At 38.0% G+C, this 24,215-nt stretch overlaps 1 gene segment (V, D, J or C); it reads left to right on the top strand.

The window, feature by feature from the left end:
- Positions 1 to 5,913, top strand: LOC129490636 (T cell receptor alpha variable 13-1-like). The segment is given in 4 exon segments: positions 1 to 49; positions 217 to 501; positions 1,362 to 1,385; positions 5,891 to 5,913. Coding segments are annotated over 4 exon segments (381 nt in total).
- The last annotated feature ends 18,302 nt before the right edge of the window (positions 5,914 to 24,215 follow it).

Here is a 24,215-nt window from a genome sequence, read left to right as displayed (position 1 = left end):
ATGACATCCATTCAAGCTATATTTATATTCTTGTGGCTGCAGCTGGACTGTGAGTTGAGGATATTTGGGTAACAGAGTGTATTAGTGAATATTCTTCAGAAGTTCAAAGAGGAGACTTGCTTTATTCAGGTTTCCTCTCGTTACTATGAAAAATAATTCTAGAGAGTAATGACCTAACAATCCCTCTTCTTTCTCTGATTTTTTCTTTCTGCATAGCGGTGAATGGAGAGAATGTGGAGCAGCATCCTTCAACTCTGAGTGTCCAGGAGGGAGAGAGCTCTGTTATCAAGTGTACTTATTCAGACAGTGCCTCAAACTACTTCCCTTGGTATAAGCAAGAACTTGGAAAAGGACCTAAGCTTATTATAGACATTCGTTCAAATGTGGGTGAAAAGAAAGACCAAAGAATTACTGTTACATTGAACAAGACAGCCAAACATTTCTCCCTGCACATCACAGAGATCCAACCTGGAGACTCAGCTGTCTACTTCTGTGCAGCAAGTACACATTGTTTCCCAAGCACCTGCTACCCATACACAAACCTGAGACTGGAGCTGAAGCTGCACCCCCTTTCCTTTGTCATAGACCATCAATTATAGCGTTTGTCATATTGTTTGTTTGCAAGTTGAAACTAACATATTGACATTCAAAGCATATAATAAAAGGGTTAGGTTCAATGTTTTTGTATTTTTAGTAGAGACTGGGTTTCATATGCTCAGCTAATTTTTTGTATTTTTAGTAGAGATGGGGTTTCACCATGTTGCTTAGGATGGTCTTGATCTCCTGACCTCGTGATCCGCCCACGTTGGCCCCCTAAAGTGCTGGGATTACAGGCCTGAGCCACTGCGCCCAACCTAATTTTTGTATTTTTAGTAGAGACGGGGTTTCACTATGTTAGCCAGGCTGGTCTCAAACTCCTGACCTCAAGTGATCTGCCCGCCTCGGCCTCCCAAAGTGCTGGGATTACAGCGCGAGCCACTGCGACCAGCCCTATCTTACACATTCTTATTAGTGGATTACAACAAGACTTTAGACCAATGGTTAATTTACAGACAGCTTGCTACAAATCTCCCTACCTCATGTTCATGTTTTGACTGAATTAAACATTACTACCACAATTTCTTTTAAAAGAGTTATATCTTTTAGTGTTGTAGATAAATCAGCAGAAATAAAGAAGGTGCATAAATAATTAATTCCCTATTTCTCCCACCTGTGGTCAAGAGTAGACTAATTTCAAGATCTCTAGTATTCTTCCTAAGGATGGATCTAATCAGCAGTTGGCATGTGGAGAATAATTCCTCCTGGCTGAGTTATGGCTGTTATGGCTTGTTCTTATAGGGAAAGTAATTAGATTAAATTAGGGTTAAAACAGCTGGGCAAGAAAGGTCAGCTGTTCCTTGTCTCTTCCGGCTCTGAGGGCTGCCTGCATTTCTTGGCTTGTAGCTCCATCACTCTGATCTCTGCCTCTATGGTTGCACTGCTTCTCTTCTTCTGTCATCGCCCTCTGCCTCCCTACTATAAGTACACACGTGATTATATTTAAGGCCCATATAACATAGGATAACTTCTCATCCCAGTATCCTTAACTAAATCATATCTGCAGTGTCTTTTTTCCCTTGGCTATATAAGATAAGTTTCACGGATTCCAGGGACTGGGGCCTAACTTTTTTGGAGCCCTTATTTTGCCTATCACAGTTGGCATGCCTGGTGCTATCTTTCTCAGAAGTTGGGAAAGAAAATCAGAGTTCCAGATAGAAAAATAGAAACCACATCAATTGCTTTATTTTATTTTCTCAGTTTTAAAATTACCACTTAAAAAGGAACACATTTTGATATACAGTTCAATGTGTGAAATTTGAATTTTGATATATTGCATAGTTTGATGTAACCATTACATAATTATGATACGAAACAGATTGCTCACCCCAAAAACTCCCTTGTGCTATCTGTGTGAAATCACACCTTCACCATCTCAAACTCCTTGCAAACCTTGGTCTGTTCTTTTATATTTTTTATCTTTTTCTGGATGTCACATGGATGGAATTACACAATATATAATCTTTTGAAAAGTCTGAATCTTGGTTAGAGAAAGCACACGCCACTGGGCACATACACGATCATCATCTCTGCTACCACTCTGTTTTTTCTATACCTGAATGTTTTAAACTTTTGTCATGTTATAGGAATAACTCAACATTTCAAATGTTTGAATTTCTTTGGAGGTTTGATTTACAGTTTAAAGAAACACTGTGGCAGGTATAGTGTTTAAGAAACAGTATGGCAATTGATAATAGAGAGGTTCAGTTGAGGATTGAACCAACTCCTATAATCAGAGTTAAACACATCAAGTATAGTTGTACCAACACTACCCTAAATTTTTATCAATAGACATTTTTCTAACATTTTAAGGCTAAGTGTATTGATCGAAATTTATTTTAGTCATATTAATTGGGTATGGTTAATACTTGAATTTTCCCAGGAGTTGGTATAGAATGACATATCTCACAATTATTTAAATGTTTTGCACTAGCTGTGGCTTTGTAGAGGTGAAAAGTGTTAGGATGGTTATTATTACCTCAAGTAAAGCCTGTACCTAAGCAAATTGCTTTATTAACAAAAGAACAAAGTACAAAAAAGTTACAAATATATGCAACGTTGTACCATTAAAGTTGAAAAATATCACCAAAATGATGAAAAACAAAAGAATGCAAAGATAGTATAACAACAACTGGTTCCAGTCATCTAGATAACACTGTTCGATTATACTTGGATGGAGCTGTCTATTTTATTCACTTATACATGTGTTTCAAGGACTCGAGTCTGCACTCATTTTCTGAAAAGCCCCTAAAGAGTCTCTGAAGAAATTCAGTTCAATATCTGTAATACGAATACCTTCTCAATTCTTGCCATTTAAGGACGGATAATGTCAAATTAATTGGTACAAAGTAACCACAGATCAATTCCTTGTACTTTATCTGTTGAACTGGTAATAAACAGTACCTAATAAGGTCATTTTCACAAGGTTGAAAGGCAGTCTTTCTCTGGAATTTTTTTCTAAATACCAACTCATCCAGGCTTAGGTCATGTAAAGGCTGATTAAATGAAAGGCCAGGAAAGAAAACTGTACCTGTTGGTATAAGGACTGAGTATAATGGGTTTATTTATCTAGATAAGTTTGTGAAAGAATGAACTATATAGAATTCCAGATACTAGGAGTAATATGGACCTACAAGTCACCAGTTGATAGTAATACTGACAACCTATGATGGCAGGGTGGACAACTCAGGGACATGAGAGTGAAGGGTAATAAAATATTAGGTCATGGAAGTTCAAGTATGTCTGATACAGTAATTAATTTTAGTTTTAATATTTCTCATGTGTTGCGTCTCTATTTATAGAGGATAAGGAGGTGATAAGAAAAGGGAAGTTCTGAGTGAGGGCAAAGCATTATATAACTTCCTGGAAAATTATGTTCCCCTGTATATAGATAATTTGAAGTGTCACATATTCAACTGTTTCCTTAGGACAGTATTCCAGTTCATATTCCATTTTTACACTTTTCATGGAATCTTATAGGTTTCAAAAAAGGCATGAACTGGCCACCTTCTGTGTTATCCTAGAAAAGTTTTCCCCCAACTATTTGTATAATATTGCAGCCAATACATCCCTACTGTGATGGGTTGTCTCTGGAAGGTTGCTAAAACAAGTATTCATTGGAGATCATTTGGTCCCATAAGGCAGCCTTTCTGGCCTTGATATATCTTATCCTCACTGATCAAACAAATCAATAATTGATCCAAGATGTAGTTACTAAAATTTTCCATAAATTTTTCTCTGTATTCAGTTAGAGGTACTTGCATGAGGACGTTAGTCAGAAAGGCATGTTTAGCATGATTCTCTGCTCATGTATTTTTTCCTGGCTTCTATAGTGTCTTTCATACTTGGGAACTTTGTCTTTCTTTGAGTAGTATTAAGACATCAAATAATTTTTGTATTTGGTATCCATTTTTATAGCGACACATGAGATGTATGAAAACGTTAAGAAGGTTAAGAAATCTCATCATCTCCATAGTATTTGAGAGTTGTGAACTATGTTAAAACATATAGGCTATCACTGTATATATTTTTCATAATTGGACATAGCAAAGAGAGAGCCACAAATTCAGTTACTTTAATTTATTTTGCTTCTTCTTAGGAATTAGATTTTATAATGGAGTTTGGAGCAGTAAATGCATTATAAGCCTTGTGTTATTTCTTTTCAATTTTGAAGATAAGACATTAAAAACAAAATTAATTCAGAATTAGGTATGAGACTGTCCAAAATATTTGTTCTGGGATGGACACTTCTTGAGTGACAGAAATACAATCATAAGATTCATTGATTGTGAAGTGTAATGGAGTTAAGCACTATGAGGAGAAATTAATAATATTGTATATTAGTCCACCAACTGGTAAAAAAATGGATATTTTTACAGAGTAGATCATTTGTGCTGTATGTGGCATCATAAGATTTAATGGTGATTTCAGTGAAAGATCTGGAGATCCTTCAACAAATTTAGACAAAGCTGAAATCCTTTTAAGACAAGGAGGATATGTTATAATCATTATATTAAGAAATAGGCTATAATAGGCAATGGGTCTTTGTTGTTTTTAATGTAATTGAGTAATATCCGTAGGACATGGCCTTACTGCTAATGTTCACACAAAGGAAAGGCTTATCACAATCAATTTTCCTATAATAGTTTTTCCTGGGGAGACATATGGAGACACCTAGGATTCATACCTTTCAGAAGTGGATGTACAGAATGTAGTGGCTTGCTGTGGCTCATTTGGGGTCCCAGATGACATAATAAAAATACACAAATTCAAAGGTTTGATAAGTTAATGATCAGAGTCTGGTGTCTAATATGGTCTGTATAAACAGAGCTAGGCTGTCTAAACTAACTTGAAAAAAGAAGAAAACATTTAAGATAGGACTCAATGTCTGAGGGCTTCATTCTAAACTCTTAGAAAAAAGAGATTAGTTTTTTTCTGCGTAGAAAAGAGAAAGAGAGATTAGTTTTTTTCTGCCATTTTTTCCCAAGATAAGCAACTGGACAGACTTTGGGAATAGGAGAAATATTGCTATATTAACAGGTAGGTCCGATGATCTGCAGCGATTAGTGCAAACAGCTTTTCCTTCTTAGCATAATGTGATTAATTTCTACCTTAGAAGAAACAACAACATACACAGATGTGAGGATACATAATTATTACATCTTCTGTTGCCTTCATAATTCATTACATGTAGTATTTTAAAATAAGTGCCAACCTCTCAACCTCATTGCTCAGTTCCATCACAGATGCAATGACTGAACATAGTAATTGGTCCAGTTATCAATTTCCCTTCCAACCTGACCATGTTTGTTTTCATATTTAAGTTATTTATTATCAAATTAAGGGTGGGTAAGTGCCAAAGGAAGTTTGCATTGGGTGAGGTTCTTAGCCAGTACATAGAGAAGTGTTAGATAACACATACTAGCTTGCTACACCAGAAAACCTCTGTTTCCTATTCCAGGGCAGCAGCAGCAGCACATAGTCCAGTAATTCTTCTCTTACTTCATCAGACTCACCTCACAATGCAGAACCCTGAATTTTAAGAAGAACAAAATATATTCTATCTAGAGAAAGAACCAAACATGTTGCTCTCCAGCTGCCTGAGTGTGGTCACATCTTCAATGTGGCTAGGTAGGGATGCCGCTGGTGGGAATAGTCTTCCTCTAAGACCTAAGGACTGGGAAATGTCTCATTGAAACTTTGGGACAGAAGAAGTAACAGGGTGTAAAAATAGAATTTCTTTGTTCAACATCACTCATCCCTAAACCTTTTGGTTCTTTGTTTTCTTCTTCAGAATCTGGTTTTGCTGAGAAGTAACTCAAATTAAACCATTAGCATTGGTGCATGAGAAGGAGGCTGTGACTCTGGACTGCAATTGTGACACCAGTGCTGGAAGTTAAAGTCTGTTCTGGTACAAGTAGCCCAGGAGTGGGGAGATGATTTTCCTTATTCATCAGGACTCACGATCAGCAATATGCAATAAGTCACTACTCACTGAATTTGCAGAAGGCAAGCAAATCCATCAACTTGTCATCTCCACAACTGGAGAACTCAGTGATGTGTTTCTGTGCACTGAAAGAGGCTACAGTGAGAGAACTGTTGGAGGGAGGTACACAAAATCCCCACGGGTCTGCTTGAAACATCCGCCTGCTGGAGAGACCAAAGAAAAGATTCACCATTACAGACAGGAAGTGGCTATGGTTGTGACAGCACAGGTGTAGCATTGGCGGAAAACACTCTAAGAAAATAACCTCTCTAGGCTCATAGACCATTTCCAGAATTATCATTCTTCAAAAACATCCTAATCCCTGAGTCTTTGGTTTGAAGTTAGACACACCAAAATTTTGACCAACGATTGAAGAGAAAGAACTGCCACAATAAGCAATTTGCCATCTGGCCAGTAGATTGAGTTGGAAGAATTGGCTAAGGTAATTCAGAAACATATGACTGAAAGATGAATAAAAATAAATTCAACACTCTTTGTGAATTGTTGGATTTTCAGATCAGTTTATTCAATAAATGCTAGGTGTCTTCAAAAAGTTTACAGAAAAAGGAAATTGTGTATTATGAAAAACTGCATGGATTTCAAATTTTTTGGCACCAAAATAAACTTATACTAAATTGTTATAACATATCTGAACAGGATTTAGTTTGAGGCACTAAGAAGGATAAGACATCAGTTTGAAAGGAGCCCCTATCAGAGCAACATGAATTCTGTTAAACTTGAGGCAAGAACAAACATCAAATTTATGGTGAAACTTGGGTGGAAGAATAGTGAAATCATTGATGCTTTATGAAAAATTTATAGGCTCAACACCCCAATAAGATCAGCCATCCTCTTGTCTGTCCGTTCTTAAACAAAATGGATAATTTGTTTAAGAATGGACAAGAGGATGCCATTGAAGCCCACAGTGGCAGACATTCCATAACAATTTGTGAAGAAAAAAAATTAACCATATTGCCCTAATCGAAAAGGACCGATGATTAACAGTGGAAACAGCAGCCAACACTATAAATGTCTCAATTGGTTTAGCTCACACAATTCTGATTGAAAAATTCAAGTTGAACAAACTTTGTACTTGATGGGTGCCAAAACCACTATGCTCAGATCAGCTCCAGATAAGAGCAGAGCTTTCAATGAAATTTTGAGTAAGTGGGATAATGATCCTGAACCATTTCTTCAAATAATTGGAACAAGAGATGAAACATGGCTTTATCCTTGTGATTCTGAAGATAAAGCACAATCAAAGCAACGATTACCAAGAGGTGGAGGTCCAGTCAAAGCAAAAGTGGCCCAGTCAAGAGCAAAAGTCATGGCAACAGATTTTGGCGATGCTCAAGGCATTTTGTTTATTGAATTTCTGGAGGGCCAAAGAATGATAGCATTTGCTTATTATAAGAATGTTTTGAGAAAGTTAGCCAGAGCTTCAGCAAAAAAATGCCTGGGAAATCTTCACCAGAGAATCCCTTTCCACCACGACAATACTCCAACTTATTCCTCTCATCAAGCGAGGACAATTTTATACAAGTTTCTGTGGGAAATCATTAGGCATCCACTTCACAGTGCTGATTTGGCTCCTGACTTCTTTTTGTTTCTTAATCTTATGAACATCTTTAAAGGGCACCACTTTTCTTCAGTTAATAATGTAAAAAAGACTGCATTGACTTGGTTAAATTGGTGGCTAATCATCTAGTAAGTAAGCAAGAAGAATACATATTCACCGAGAATAAATATGTATCCCCTGTGTCTACAATGTACCGTATTAGGACCTTTGACTATACTGATAGCAGTATAAAATGTTACTCTTAAGCAGAATGAACTTACCAGAAAAATCTTACAAATTAATTGAGGAATAAGATGAAATGCATGAAAACTTAACCAATAGATAAAATTCCAAGTATGTGGGCAAGTAAGTTTTAGGGGTATTTTTAGGAAAATAGTGTGGCACGGGAAAGACACAAGAAAGCATCACGGAGAGGAAGAAAACTTAGCCATTAAACGACAGACACACATTGAATTCATTCATTATACACTTACTTATTAAACACACAATAAGCAACAATTGTTTTTGTAGGTATGAAGAGTAGAATAATGAACAAAACAGACACATGCAGACACCAAAGACCTTCCCTCATGAGGTTTAGATCTACAATTGTCTATAGTGTTCACCTTCTTTTACAGGAATATCCAATATAGGCATTTCCAATATATCTGTTCCAATATAGGCATTTGTCTTGCCTATTCTAGCGACTGGCAGGTTCCATGTGATGATTACAAGGCATAGTCATTGAAGCACTATTAATATATCTGTCATTTACTAAATTATTTGACCATTGACAAAATTACTTAAACTCAGGCCACTTACACATCATCAATTGTAATAACAATAACAATCACCTCTCCACATGGTTGTAAGGATGGAATTAAATTTCATGAATTTAATTAAATGATTGAATTGTAGTAGTAGGATACAATTTTTCGCCAATGGTAGCTATACTTGGATATAAATGAGATACTGCAACAAAGATAATTTGAAATAAAATCACAAGAAAATTTAAGGATAGATAAGGCTTAACCCTCTACTCTCCTGCTATTGGCTATATTATTATATTTTACTATATTTAGGACTGAGAGTCACTCTTTATTTCACACTGGCCTGATTCCATTCAATTATTTGAACTATTTCTTTATCTCATAGGTCTTATGGGTAGAAAATGAAGCTTCCTTGCTTCCGGTATAACTTAGTGTAAATTCTATGATGGATCCACATAAGCGTTACGGAGCAGGACTCAGATATAACACCATTTTATACTGAGCTTCAGTGCCAATAACTAGATCCATAACTGGGAGCTTATTTAACAGAGCTCTGCATTGGAAAGGGGAGAAAATAACTTTTCTAGGTCACCCTTGGGGGAGGAATCCTTTTTAGTTATTCAATTTACAACTTGTACATACATGGTAGATGCCCAGGAAGTATTACAGAAGAAAAAAGGAAAGAAAAAAATCTAAGGGACAAATGCTAGATGCAACTGACTGAGAATCAGCACCTGGTTCTGCCAGGGTCCTTTCCCGTGTTCCCTCTTCAGAGATCAGAGAGAGCTGTGTGATCTGTGCACGGGGAGTAAATCTTGTTTCTGGCTGGATGGGGAGACTCTCAGCTTCCTGCAACAAAGAACTATGAATATTCACTCAGAGAAACAAGAGATTTGGCTTGATAGTGTTTGAGGGCTCCCAGACCCCAGCCAGAGTCCTCTGTGAGTCTGAGGGATAAAAATGAAGAAGGCTTTGGGAGTTTCATTCTTGATTTTCTCTTGGGAGCTGTGCTGTGAATTGCTGGGCTCTGGAAATATGAAAAAGAGCAGAGAGTAGTATCTTATTTAAAAGTCTGGAAGTTATAGAAGGGTGGTTAGGAACTAAGTGCTCACCTGTGGGGGCTGTGAAAAGAGAGCATATCTTCCAAAAGCAGTCAGCCATGAATGAATGTCATCTGTCTGTGCTTCTCTGTTTAAGCAGGGGTGAACAGACTACATACGCCGGAGCAGAGTCCTTCATTCCTGAGTATCCAGGAGGGAATGCATGCCATTCTTGATTGTACTTATCAGGAGAGAATGCTCGTCAACTTCCACTGGTTCCAGCAGGATCCTGGGAAAGGACCTGTGTCTTTGACCTTAATTCAATGAAGCCAGAAAGAGCAGAGAGACAAACATTTTATAGAATTTCTTGGAAAAGAGAAGTTTTATAGTGTTTGGAATATCCCTACCTCTCATCCTGGAGATTCAGCCACCTACTTCTGTGCTTTGCAGCACAGTGTCTCCCCAGCACCTGCAACCTGTACCACAACCTGCAGCCGGGACCCTTGACACAGGCCTAGCCTTGCAGGTGGGAGTGAAGGTGTTTTGTTTTTTTGTTTTTTATGTGTAGGGAGAACTTTCTTTACAACCTCTGTCTCCAAACAGAAGTGAAGAATAATGCACCATCTCTCTTATGTGAAGAAGCTGAATTTATATGGAATTACGTTTCCTTTTGTCATTACTGAAATTTCATTCCTCAATGTAGACCATACAGATCCTTGGCCTGCTTGCCCAGAGTCCTTCCACTCCTTTATTGTTTGCTCTGAGAGGTCACAGTCTCTGAGTCCACAGAGCAAATTTTCCCCTGGGTGTACACTTAGCAGCATTTAACTTATTTTTTCATAATCTCCAAATGATGTTTGCTGTATCTGTGTACCATCTGCTCCATAATTTACTTAATTTAACATTAAATTGACTTCTCTATTAAATAGACACCAAAAATATGTAAAATATTGTCCTTACTTTAGTAGATACTATCAGTGGAACCACATATATGTTATAAAATGTGTATTTGATGTGCAAGATATTTTTTCCTAATACAAATTAAAATAATGTTACATATATAATACTCAGAAAGACCGTCTGTGTTCTGCCTAATATGACCTCCTGTATCAATCACAGTTTAGAAAATACATTTCCAACTCATGCCCCTCATTTGATAGATGAAAAAAAGCCGGCTCCACAGGCATGGCATCACTTTACTCAAAGCATGTGCTGCAGTGAAATGGAAGCCTGGTGTAGAAGCCAGGCATTCTGGCCCCTTGTCAGTTGCTTTTTCCATAAAAGATGTAAAGCGGGATTCGGTGTTTGAAAAAAGGAATTGTGTGTTGTAATTTTAAACTAAATTACATTTTTATTACTTACACGTATACATAAAGATGATATAAAATGATATATAAAGACATAAAACACCCAGAAAAATAGAACACACCTATAATTTCATAACCAAGAAATTATAACTATTATCCTGTAAAAAAATTTTGGTATACATATGCAGCTATTTTTTCTATAATAGTGGTTTGCAATATATACAGTATTTATTACCATGCTTGTTTTTGTCAACATTATGTTTAGGTGTTTTCATCCCAGGAAGCATATATTGAGGGCATAGTTTTATTTTATTTTCTTTTATTTTCAACCTTTATTTTAGATTCAGGGGGTAGTACATGCACAGATTTGCTACCTGAGCATATTGCATGATGCTGAGGTTTGGGGTATAAATGATCCCATCACCCAGTTACTGAGCATAATACCAACAGTTATTTTCTCAGCCCTTGCCCCTTTTCTCCTTCCCCCTCTAGTAATGCTCAGTATCTACATGTAGTCTTTATGTCCATGTGTCCTCAGTGTTCAGCTCCCACATATCAATGAGAACATATGGTATTTGGCTTTCTGTTTCCGCATTGATTTGCTCAGGAAAATGATCTCTAGCTGCACCCATGTCACTGCAAAGGATATGATTTCATTCTTTTTATGGCTGCATAGTATTCCATGGTGTTTATGTATCACATTTTCTTTATCCAATCCACTTTTGATGTGCAGCCAGAGGGCATAATTTTAAGTGATTGCCTAGTTTCCATTATATAGATATATTTTTAAAAATTTATCACTTTTGGTATTATTTCCTCTTATACAGTGTTATAGATAATGCTTCTTAAAAACATAATTAAATTTGTAATTTTAATGGAAATAGAGTTGCTTGAATAAGGGAGAACATATAACACTAAATGCCTAATATTCCTGAAGATATATTTCACCGAAGTGTATTTCAACAGCAGCACATGATGATGCTGATTTTTCAATACTTTATCAATTATGACCATTATTATCTTAAAGCAGCCTCCATTTTATTAAGTAAACACTTTTGCAATGTTTTAATTTTATTTTCTTTTAATGTGTGTTTATATATTTTATTATTAAAAATGTGATTTAAAAACAGAGTCCATCACGTAGAATAAATATGCTTTCATACAGTAAGACTTTTTTAAAGGTTTGAAGAATACTGTTCTGGCCCACATTACCTTCTATTAGGCTGGTGCAGTTAGGCTGGTGCAAATGTAATTGTGGCTTTGCCATTACTTTCAATGGCAAAAACCGTGATTATTTTTGCACCAACCTACTAACTGTTCTCTTTTTTCTCAAGGCAATCTATTCTCCATGCTTTTGCTACTCAGAGTCGAGGCCAGCACTGTCTGGACTTGTGCAGATTCTCAGCCTCCATCCAAGGCTGACTGAATTTGAATCTGCATTTTGTTAACATTCCCAGGTGATTCTATCACTTCAAAGTTTGAGAAGTACCTATCTGATGGGTTACCAGAACGATTTTTTAAAGTATAAATTAAGAGATGTCTCTAATTGGCAAGCATGCTTCAATGGCTTTCTATTGCTCCTAGAATAAAATGCAAATTTAGGCTGTGGCATACAAAGATCTGTATCATTCAACCCTCCCTTGTCCCTTCAGTTCTAAACTCTCTTTTCCTGGCTTTCTATGCAGCAAAAACACTGACCTCCTTTCAGTTTTCTGAACTTGCCATATCCTTTCCACATTTAGTCTAACTCTCTCAATCATCTGCAATGCTCTTCCCCCAAATCTTGGTGAGCCTGACTCATTTCCATTCCTCAGGTCTCAGCTCAAATACCACTACTATAGAGAAAATCTGCTGACTTCTGCTGATCATCCTGACTAATGTAGCCATCACGGCCTTTCCCCTAACTCTGTTACAACACCCTTGTTATATTTCATTACGGTAATAATCATAATGTGCAGTTATATTGTTGGTCTATGTGTTTATTGTCAATGTGTTTATTGTCTATATCTCCACCCAGGATACAGGCTTTATGAGGTCAGGGGTATTGTTTGTTTAGTTGATAGCTTTATTTTTAGTTCTTAGAATAATGACTAGCCTATAATAGTCAGTCAAAAAAATATTCACTAAATGATAAATGGATAGATGTTATTTGGTCCCCCTCTTTCCTTTTTTCCTTCCTCTCAGTCTCACCCTAGCAACTTTGACCTTTTTGTGTGTTCTCTGCTTCATTATGTGGGGCAGCTCAGTTCTTTCTCACCCTTGCTCCCAGACTCAAAACCCAGCCTTTCTGTGGTCAGTGAACTCTGGCCAAATAGTTAGATCCATTCAGGGTCTCAGCCTTTCCTCACTAAAGTGACCTCACTTTATCAGATGTGATCTGAAGCACTTAGTCAACTCTAAAGGCTAGTAACACATGATGAAAAATCTAAATGAAAAAAAAACCTACTTAAAACATGTTAGAAAGTATAAAAGTAACTTCTCAAGTCCAATAATTATGAGCTGAAGTCAAAGTTATAATTCAAATTCCTGTAAGAGTAAAAGCCCCTCAGGAAACAAATTCAAATAAATAGCCTTGGTAGACATGTTGTAGATCAGATTTTAAAAAGATCTGGTTTAAAGATATTTATGTTCAAAGGACTGATTCATAATTACCCTGTTTTTGACCATCTATGTAGTGGCTATTAGGCTTCTCACAAGATTGATAGTCATTTGAGTTGGTAACACTAATTTCCCAGAAGGAGTCTTTATTTCATTAAAATATATTATAAAATTGCTCAAGCATTTTATTGGAAGTGATGGTTAATACTTATGGGGCTATATACATTACATCCTTCAAAAAAGGTCTCTTCCAGACTAGTTGGGAGAAACTTACCTTTCTCACATGTAGTTCAAGCCTTTACTATAGTAGAGAAGGGTGTTATCAGTTCTTGGATTTTTTTTTCCTCTTCCTGCAAGCTATTAAGTGTGTTGTTTCATTGAGGTTGTCAGTAAAGACATGAGACTTCTTAGTTGGAGACAAAGGATTTTTTACTTATGGCACAGCAAACAGCCTAAACATTAGTATGTTCACTTCAGTTACTCTTTCCTTAAGTCCCCAAAAGATGATACAGTGAGTGCTGAAGAGTAGTTTGCATGCAGTGGTGCTGTGTCATAGCTGAGGAACTCCGAGCTTGGGAAAATTATAGCAACAGTAAACAGTAAGCCAGCTTGCTCTTTGTCATACAGGGAGGCATTACCTCATCCCTTAAGGTTGCTTGCTGCAAGCCTAACTCTGAAAAGCGGTCCTGGTAGAGTGGTCATGGCTTTACACTATTGGCATACCCAGCAGGTCATGTAGGGGTACAAGAGACTCACGGTGGACTGTCCTTCAACATTATCCACTCCATGGTCCTATGCCATGTTAGCTGCTAGAAATTTTTCTTATGAGTGTTCCACTCCACCAGTCATTCTGATTAATTTGATTAGAGAGGTAGAGACTAAATGCATATAATTTGTCTTACACAAGATTTATTTTTATTTATTTATTTATTTTTTATGAGTTGTTTTTATTATACTTTAGGGTTTTAGGGTACATGTGCACAATGTGCAGGTTTGTTACATATGTATCCATGTGCCATGTTGATTTCCTGCACCCATTAACTCGTCATTTAGCATTAGGTGTATCTCCTAATGCTGTCCCTCCCCCCTCCCCCCACCCCACAACAGTCCCCAGAGTGTGATGTTCCCCTTCCTGTGTCCATGAGTTCTCATTGTTCAATTCCCACCTATGAGTGAGAACATGCGGTGTTTGGTTTTTTGTCCTTGCGATAGTTTACTGAGAATGATGTTTTCCAGTTTCATCCATGTCCCTACAAAGGACACGAACTCATCATTTTTTATGGCTGCATAATATTCCATGGTATATATGTGCCACATTTTCTTAATCCAGTCTATGGTTGTTGGACATTTGGGTTGGTTCCAACTCTTTGCTATTGTGAATAGAGCCGCAATAAACATACGTGTGCATGTGTCTTTATAGCAGCATGATTTATAGTCCTTTGGGTATATACCCAGTAATGGGATGGCTGGGTCAAATGGTATTTCTAGTTCGAGATCCCTGAGGAATCGCCACACTGACTTCCACAATGGTTGAACTAGTTTACAGTCCCACCAACAGTGTAAAAGTGTTCCTATTTCTCCACATCCTCTCCAGCACCTGTTGTTTCCTGATTTTTTAATGATGGCCATTCTAACTGGTGTGAGATGGTATCTCACCGTGGTTTTGATTTGCATTTCTCTGATGGCCAGTGATGATGAGCATTTCTTCATGTGTTTTTTGGCTGCATAAATGTCTTCTTTTGAGAAGTGTCTGTTCATGTCCTTTGCCCACTTTTTGATGGGGTTGTTTGTTTTTTTCTTGTAAATTTGTTTGAGTTCATTGTAGATTCTGGATATTAGCCCTTTGTTAGATGAGTAGGTTGCAAAATTTTTCTCCCATTCTGTAGGTTGCCTGTTCACTCTGATGGTAGTTTCTTTTGCTGTGCAGAAGCTCTTTAGTTTAATGAGATCCCATTTGTCAATTTTGGCTTTTGTTGCCATGGCTTTTGGTGTTTTAGACATGAAGTCCTTGCCCACGCCTATGGCCTGAATGGTATTGCCTAGGTTTTCTTGTAGGATTTTAATGGTTTTAGGTCTAACATATAAGTCTTTAATCCATCTTGAATTAATTTTTGTATAAGGTGTGAGGAAGGGATCCAGTTTCAGCTTTCTACATATGGCTAGCCAGTTTTCCCAGCACCATTTATTAAATAGGGAATCCTTTCCCCATTTCTTGTTTTTGTCAGGTTTGTCAAAGATCAGATAGTTGTAGATATGCGGCATCATTTCTGAGGGCTCTGTTCTGTTCCATTGATCTATGTCTCTGTTGTGGTACCAGTACCATGCTGTTTTGGTTACTGTAGCCTTGTAGTATAGTTTAAAGTCAGGTAGCGTGATGCCTCCAGCTTTGTTCTTTTGGCCTAGGATTGACTTGGCGATGCGGGCTCTTTTTTGGTTCCATATGAACTTTAAAGTAGTTTTTTCCAATTCTGTGAAGAAAGTCATTGGTAGCTTGATGGGGATGGCATTGAATCTATAAATTACCTTGGGCAGTATGGCCATTTTCACGATATTGATTCTTCCAACCCATGAGCATGGATGTTCTTCCATTTGTTTGTATCCTCTTTTATTTCATTGGGCAGTGGTTTGTAGTTCTCCTTGAAGAGGTCCTTCACATCCCTTGTAAGTTGGATTCCTAGGTATTTTATTCTCTTTGAAGCAATTGTGAATGGGAGTTCACTCATGATTTGGCTCTCTGTTTGTCTGTTATTGGTGTACAAGAATGCTTGTGATTTTTGTACATTAATTTTGTATCCTGAGACTTTGCTGAAGTTGCTAATCAGCTTAAGGAGATTTTGGGCTGAGACAATGGGGTTTTCTAGATATACAATCATGTCATCTGCAAACAGGGACAATTTGACTTCCTCTTTTCCTAATTGAATACCCTTTATTTCCTTCTCCTGCCTGATTGTTCTGGCCAGAACTTCCAGCACTATGTTGAATAGGAGCGGTGAGAGAGGGCATCCCTGTCTTGTGCCAGTTTTCAGAGGGAATGCTTCCAGTTTTTGCCCATTCAGTATGATATTGGCTGTGGGTTTGTCGTAGATAGCTCTTATTATTTTTGAGATATGTCCCATCAATACCTAATTTATTGAGAGTTTTTAGCATGAAGGGTTGTTGAATTTTGTCAAAGGCCTTTTCTGCATCCATTGAGATAATCATGTGGTTTTTGTCTTTGGTTCTGTTTGTATGCTGGATTACATTTATTGATTTGTGTATGTTGAACCAGCCTTGCATCCCAGGGATGAAGCCCACTTGATCATGGTGGATAAGCTTTTTGATGTGCTGCTGGATTCGGTTTGCCAGTATTTTATTGAGGATTTTTGCATCAGTGTTCATCAAGGATATTGGTCTGAAATTCTCTTTTTTGGTTATGTCTCTGCCAGGCTTTGGTATCAGGACGATGCTGGCTTCGTAAAACGTGTTAGGGAGGATTCCCTCTTTTTCTATGGATTGGAATAGTTTCAGAAGGAATGGTACCAGTTCCTCCTTGTACCTCTGGTAGAATTCAGCTGTGAATCCATCAGGTCCTGGACTCTTTTTGGTTGGTAAGCTAGTGATTATTGCCACAATTTCAGAACCTGTTATTGGTCTATTCAGAGATTCAACTTCTTCCTGGTTTAGTCTTGGGAGGGTGTATTTGTCGAGGAATTTATCCATTTCTTCTAGATTTTCTAGTTTATTTGCATAGAGGTGTTTGTAGTATTCTCTGATGGTAGATTGTATTTCTGTGGGATCGGTGGTGATATCCCCTTTTTCGTTTTTTATTGCATCTATTTGATTCTTCTCTCTTTTCTTCTTTATTAGTCTTGCTAGTGGTCTATCAATTTTGTTGATCTTTTCAAAAAACCAGCTCCTGGATTCATTAATTTTTTGAAGGGTTTTTTGTGTCTCTATTTCCTTCAGTTCTGCTCTGATTTTAGTTATTTCTAGCCTTCTGCTAGCTTTTGAATGTGTTTGCTCTTGCTTTTCTAGTTCTTTTAATTGTGATGTTAGGGTGTCAATTTTGGATCTTTCCTGCTTTCTCTTGTGGGCATTTAGTGCTATAAATTTCCCTCTACACACTGCTTTGAACGTGTCCCAGAGATTCTGGTATGTTGTGTCTTTGTTCTCATTGGTTTCAAAGAACATCTTTATTTCTGCCTTCATTTCATTATGTACCCAATAGTCATTCAGGAGCAGGTTGTTCAGTTTCCATATAGTTGAGCGGTTTTGAGTGAGTTTCTTAATCCTGAGTTCTAGTTTGATTGCACTGTGGTCTGAGAGACAGTTTGTTATAATTTCTGTTCTTTTACATTTGCTGAGGAGAGCTTTACTTCCAACTATGTGGTCAATTTTGGAATAGGTGTGGTGTGGTGCTGAAAAAAATGTATATTCTGTTGACTTGGGGTGGAGAGTTCTGTAGATGTCTATTAGGTCCACTTTATGTAGAGCTGAGTTCAATTCCTGGATATCCTTGTTAACTTTCTGTCTCGTTGATCTGTCTAATGTTGACAGTGGGGTGTTAAAATCTCCCATTATTATTGTGTGGGAGTTTAAGTCCCTTTGTAGGTCACTGAGGACTTGCTTTATGAATCTGGGTGCTCCTGTGTTGGGTGCATATATATTTAGGATAGTTAGCTCTTCTTGTTGAATTGATCCCTTTACCATTATGTAATGGCCTTCTTTGTCTCTTTTGATCTTTGTTGGTTTAAAGGCTATTTTATCAGAGACTAGGATTGCAACCCCTGCCTTTTTTTGTTTTCCAGTTGCTTGATAGATCTTCCTCCATCCCTTTATTTTGAGTCTATGTGTGTCTCTGCACGTGAGATGGGTTTCCTGAATACAGCACGCTGATGGGTCCTGGCTCCTTATCCAGTTTGCCAGTCTGTGTCTTTTGATTGGAGCATTTAGCCCATTTACATTTAACGTGAATATCGTTATGTGTGAATCTGATCCTGTCATTATGATGTTAGTTGGTTATTTTGCTCGTTAGTTGCTATAGTTTCTTCCTAGCCTCGATGGTCTTTACAATTTGGCGTGTTTTTGCAGTGGCTGGTACCGGTTGTTCCTTTCCATGTTTAGTGCTTCCTTCAGGAGCTCTTTTAGGGCAGGCCTGGTGGTGACAAAATCACTCAGCGTTTGCTTGTCTGTAAAGTATTTTATTTCTCCTTCACTTATGAAGCTTAGTTTGGCGGGATAGGAAATTCTGGGTTGAAAATTCTTTTCTTTAAGAATGTTGAATATCGGCCCCCACTCTCTTCTGGCTTGTAGAGTTTCTGCTGAGAGATCAGCTGTTAGTCTGATGGGCTTCCCTTTGTGGGTAACCCGACCTTTCTCTCTGGCTGCCCTTAACATTTTTTCCTTCATTTCAACTTTGGTGAATCTGACAATTATGTGTCTTGGAGTTGCTCTTCTCGAGGAGTATCTTTGTGGCGTTCTCTGTATTTCCTGAATCTGAATGCTGGCCTGCCTTGCTAGATTGGGGAAGTTCTCCTGGATAATATCTTGCAGAGTGTTTTCCAACTTGGTTCCATTCTCCCCATCATTTTCAGGTACACCAATCAGACGTAGGTTTGGTCTTTTCACATAGTCCCAAATTTCTTGGAGGCTTTGTTCATTTCTTTTTATTCTTTTTTCTCTAAACTTCCCTTCTCTCTTCATTTCATTCATTTCATCTTCCATCAGCGATACCCTTTCTTCCAGTTGATCGCATCTGCTACTGAGGCTTCTGCAATCTTCGCGTAGTTCTCGAAACTTGGCTTTCAGCTCCATCAGCTCCTTTAAGCCCTTCTCTCCATTGGTTATTCTAGTTATCCATTCTTCTAATTTTTTTTCAAAGTTTTTAACTTCTTTGCTATTGTTTTGAATTTCCTCTCGTAGCTCAGAGTAGTTTGATCGTCTGAAGCCTTCTTCTCTCAACTCGTCAAAGTCATCCTCCATCCAGCTTTGTTCCGTTGCTGGTGAGGAACTGCGTTCCTTTGGAGGAGGAGAGGTGCTCTGTTTTTTAGAGTTTCAGTTTTTTTGCTCTGTTTTTTCCCCATCTTTGTGGTTTTATCTACCTTTTGTCTTCGATGATGGTGATGTACAGATGGGTTTTTGGTGTGGATGTCCTTTCTGTTTGTTAGTTTTCCTTCTACCAGACAGGACCCTCAGCTGCAGGTCTGTTGGAGTTTACTAGAGGTCCACTCCAGACGCTGTTTGGCTGGGTGTCAGCAGCGGTGGCTGCAGAACAGCGGATTTTCGTGAGACCACAAATTCAGCTGTCTGATAGTTCCTCTAAAAGTTTTGTCTCAGAGGAGTACCCGGCTGAATGAGGTGTCAGTCTGTTCCTACTGGGGGAGTGCCTCCCAGTTAGGCTGCTCAGGGGTGAGGGACCCACTTTAGGAGGCAGTCTGTCCGTGTTCAGATCTCCAGCTGCGTGCTGGGAGAACCACTACTCTCTTCAAAGCTGTCAGTCAGACAGGGACATTTAAGGCTGTGGAGGTTCTTGCTGAGTTTTTGTTTGTCTGTGCCCTGCCCCCAGAGGTGGAGTCTACAGAGGCAGGCAGGCCTCCTTGAGCTGTGGTGGGCTCCACCCAGTTAGAGCTTCCTGGCTGCTTTGTTTACCTAAGCAAGCCTGGGCAATGGCGGGCGCCCCTCCCCCAGCCTTGTTGCCGCCTTGCAGCTTGATCTCAGACTGCTGTGCTAGCAATCAGCGAGACTCCGTGGGCATAGGACCCTCCGAGCCAGGTGCGGGACACAATCTCCTAGTGTGCCGTTTTCCAGGCCCGTTGGAAAAGCGCAGTATTAGGATGGGACTGACCTGATATTCCAGGTGCCGTCTGTTTCCCCTTTCTTTGACTAGGAAAGGGAACTCCCTGACCCCTTGTGCTTCCCGAGTGAGGCAGTGCCTCGCCCTGCTTCGGCTCGGGCACAGTGCGCTTCACCGACTGTCTTGCACCCACTGTTAGGCACTCCCTAGTGAGATGAAACCGGTACCTCAAGCAGAAATGCAGAAATCACCCGTCTTCTGTGTCGCTAGGGCTGGGAGCTGGAGACCGGAGCTGTTCCTATTCGGCCATCTTGGCTCCACCCACAAGATTTAATTAAGGCTACTGTCAGTAGAACTCTAAGCATGAAGAGAAGACCAATCTGCAATAGCAACCTCAGTCATGTCTCATAGGATCCTAGATTCTCCCAGCTGTGAATAAGTCCCAAAGTACAGACAGCTAGGATATAGTGTATTACTTAATATGACCTGTACATGGAAATTTAGACTGACATGCTGATCTTTGTTTTAATGGCCAAAAAGTTAACTATTATTCCCGATATAGAGGTCTCCTATGGTCCTTATTCCCTAGACATAAACATAACCGAAGGTGCCGAGATTAATCTAGTTAGAAATTTTTTGCTAAACTTTATTTGGTTCAGCATTAGTTCACTTTGGTTAGGCTGTATGAGCAGGGTCAGTGAGTATTTGCAACCTCTGTAGGCATTCATGGTATAACCCAAGACTGTGCAGACACCAGGTGAAAAAATACACATTTGTATGAGTCAGATTGAGAAAATGTTGTGCTGATTCCTGTGCTTTCACACTTAAGAGGATGGGGAATCTGTATTGGGAAGCTGCCATTCATGTGGCAGAAATGTTCAGGAGAGGCCATATTCACAGGAGTTTTTCTGTTTTCATGGAATGTGGAAGAAGACGACAAACCAACAGACAACCAAACTATATGGTTGCCTTGCTTGGCTGTGTGCTTCATCTAGCATACAAAGAGGGCATTAATCCTCACTCCGTTCACCTCCAATGGTCCAAGATTTTCCCTTCCTAGGTGCCAGTGTTGTTGCTCTTTTTATCCACAATCACAAAATTTGTTCATCCCATTCTAGTACCTAAAGCTTTGCCTTTTTTGTGGTCGGTTCCTAGTCATACTCAAACCTTTTGTCTAGAACAATAAATAGAGGAAAAAGGTATTTTATGACATTTATATATACCCATTTTGTTTATCACCTGGGCCCTCGTGGACCATTTACAATAATTCATAGAGCAGAACACTCAAATTAGTGATAGTTAACCTCATAATATATGACCATGTTTGTCCAACAAAAGAATCCAGGTGACTGAACCAGAATTCAGTTTTAATACCATTCTGACCATGTTGCTACCAGAAGAGTATATCTACCAGGCTGTTCTAAGGTTGCTGTTGGGAGAAAAAAAGAAGCATCATGCTTTCCACTTCTAGAAAGTTAGAGAAGGTATACTTTTTTTCCATTCATCTTGTTATATACAGCTAATGATTCTGGATATTACAGATGTTCCTTGACTTACGATGGGATTGCTTCCCCATAAATGCTTTATAAGTTGAAAATACTGTAAGTAAAAGGACATTTAATACACCCAGTATGCTGAACAACATAACTTAGCCTAGCCTATCTTAGATGTGCTCAGAATGCTTATATTAGCCTATGGTTGGGCAAAATCATCCCTAACAAAGCCTATTTTATAATGAAGTGTTGAATATCTCATGTAATTTATTGAATACTGTACCAAAAGCGAAAAACAGAATAGTTGTATATGTACATAAATTTCAGTTTCTACTGATTGTGTACTGCTTTCATACCACTGAAAAATTGTAATTCAAGCCATCATAATCTGTGCATAAAATAAAAAAATTAAAAGATTCTAAAAAGTGGGGAGAAAAAGCCCAACTGGTTAAGAAATTTAGGACCTGAGCAGTGCTAAAGCAGTGAGTTCCATGAGTTTCCTTTTGCCTCATACAATCAGGAGTAGCCACTGACCTGGTAATGTTAGTGAATATGTACAAAAAAACCCAAAGACCAGGCTCTTGCTTTCTTTAGCCAAAAGACCAGGAGAATAATAGACTGTCAAGACACAAAACTGAAAGACCATAACCAGTTTACTCCAGCCAAATACCACAGAAAGATTTACAGCTACCAAGCACATATTTAGTCAATAAAAAAGTAATTGCAACCTGGTAGGACAATTTGTGTTATTTTTAACTCACCTTTGCTCCATCTTGTCATCACTGGCTTTAAGACAGTCTTTATATTACATCCTCCATTCCAAGTGTGGGTTCCTGGTGCTGGAAGAAGCAGAGTGGACCTTGTTATATCAAAGTAGTGCCTGATTACTTTGACCTCTCCAGTGGCTCATTGAAGGGCTAATTCAAAAGGCTTGCCTATCTTAGATGTGCTCAGAACACTTACATTAGCCTATGATTGGGCAAAATCATCCCTAACAAAGCCTATTTTATAATGAAGTGTTGAGTATCTCATGTAATTTATTGAATACTGTACCAAAAGGGAAAAAAAGAATAGTTGTATATGTACATAAAGTTCAGTTTCTACTGTGTACTGCTTTCATACCACTGAAAAACACAACTCAAAATCCCCTCAGGATGGAGAATTGGCTACAGAGAAAAATTTTTTTCTAAAAAACAGTTTGCTGAAGGGACTTAACAGCAGGTAGGAGAAAGAATCTACAAATGTGAAGATAAGCCAAATAAAATTATTTAGTCTAAGAAGCAGAAGGAAAAAAGAATGAAAAAAATATATATATAAGAGCTTAGATGACCTGTGGGACATTAACAATAGCACAGACATAAGTATAACAGAATTCCTAGAATGTGAGGAGTGACAGAAAGATTCAGGAAAAATATTTGTGATATGATGACCCTAAACTCCCCAAATTTGATAGAAGACATGGATCTACACATCCAAGAAGTTCAAAAAGGACTAAGTAAAATAAAGGCAAAAAAATTCACAGTGAGACATATTATGATCAAACTGTTTAAAGAAAAAGTCAAATTGAGAACTTGAAAGCTGCAAGTGAGAAGTGAGTAGCCACATGCAAGAGATCCTTAATAAGATTAGCAGTCAATTGTTCATCAGAAACCATGGAAGCCAGAAGGCAGTAGGATGCTATAAAGTGTTTAAAGAAAAAAGTTGTCAACCACCAATTTATATCTGGTAAAACTATTGTTGTAAAACAAAGGAGAAATTAAGACAGCCCCAGATAAACAAAAACTGAGCATATTCATCACTTGCAGACCTGCTCTATGAGAAAATCTAAAGGGAATCTTTCAGATAGAAAAGAAATGACACTAGACACTTGGAGCCATACAAAATAATGAACAATGATGAAGGTAGTTACATAAATAAGAATAAATGCCAATATTTTTGTAGTTTTTGTTCGTAACTCCCATTTTCCCCTAAATTATTTAACAAACTAATGGATAAACAATAATTATAGATACATATTAATAGGAACACAATGGGTAAAGATGCTTGTGTTTTTGCATGTGTATAAAAATCTCCTTTGTTGTTTTTCATAGTACAACTTATGTATTTCAAATGGGCACAAAATTAGTAGCATTTGCAGTAGTATCTTAAATTGCCTTTGAATAAGATCTTGCTTTCCAATACTTTGAGGTCCACAAGACATTTCTAGAAAATTTCATGCTGCGGAAAATGAAAACCACTTAATCCAGTGGAGAAGGGGAGTGTGATTTCTCTTTAATTGATTGCCATAACACTGTCCTTAAGGCATATGAAGGAGAGTTCTATACGTTATCTAGACATTATTAGGCACAGAAACTTTTGCAGTACAACTTTGATGGTGTATAAATTCTGTCATTTTGCTAGCACTGATATCACTCTTGGGTACAACATTAGAGCTATTGACCTATACTATTTTTGTTACAAATATTCAAAAGGTGATTTCTTTCTACAAGGACTGTGCTTCAACTCCACATTCAATTTTAAAAGTTATATTTGTTTTTAAATAAATTTTCCAAGACTATGGTGGCTGCCATCTTGGGTTGCTCCTTCTTTGTTTCT

Source organism: Symphalangus syndactylus, chromosome 9 (assembly GCF_028878055.3).
Source record: "Symphalangus syndactylus isolate Jambi chromosome 9, NHGRI_mSymSyn1-v2.1_pri, whole genome shotgun sequence".
In the NCBI taxonomy this organism is placed as follows: Eukaryota; Metazoa; Chordata; class Mammalia; order Primates; family Hylobatidae; genus Symphalangus; species Symphalangus syndactylus.
Note: the sequence above shows the minus strand (reverse complement) of the source record. Positions and strands in the feature narration are given on the sequence as shown.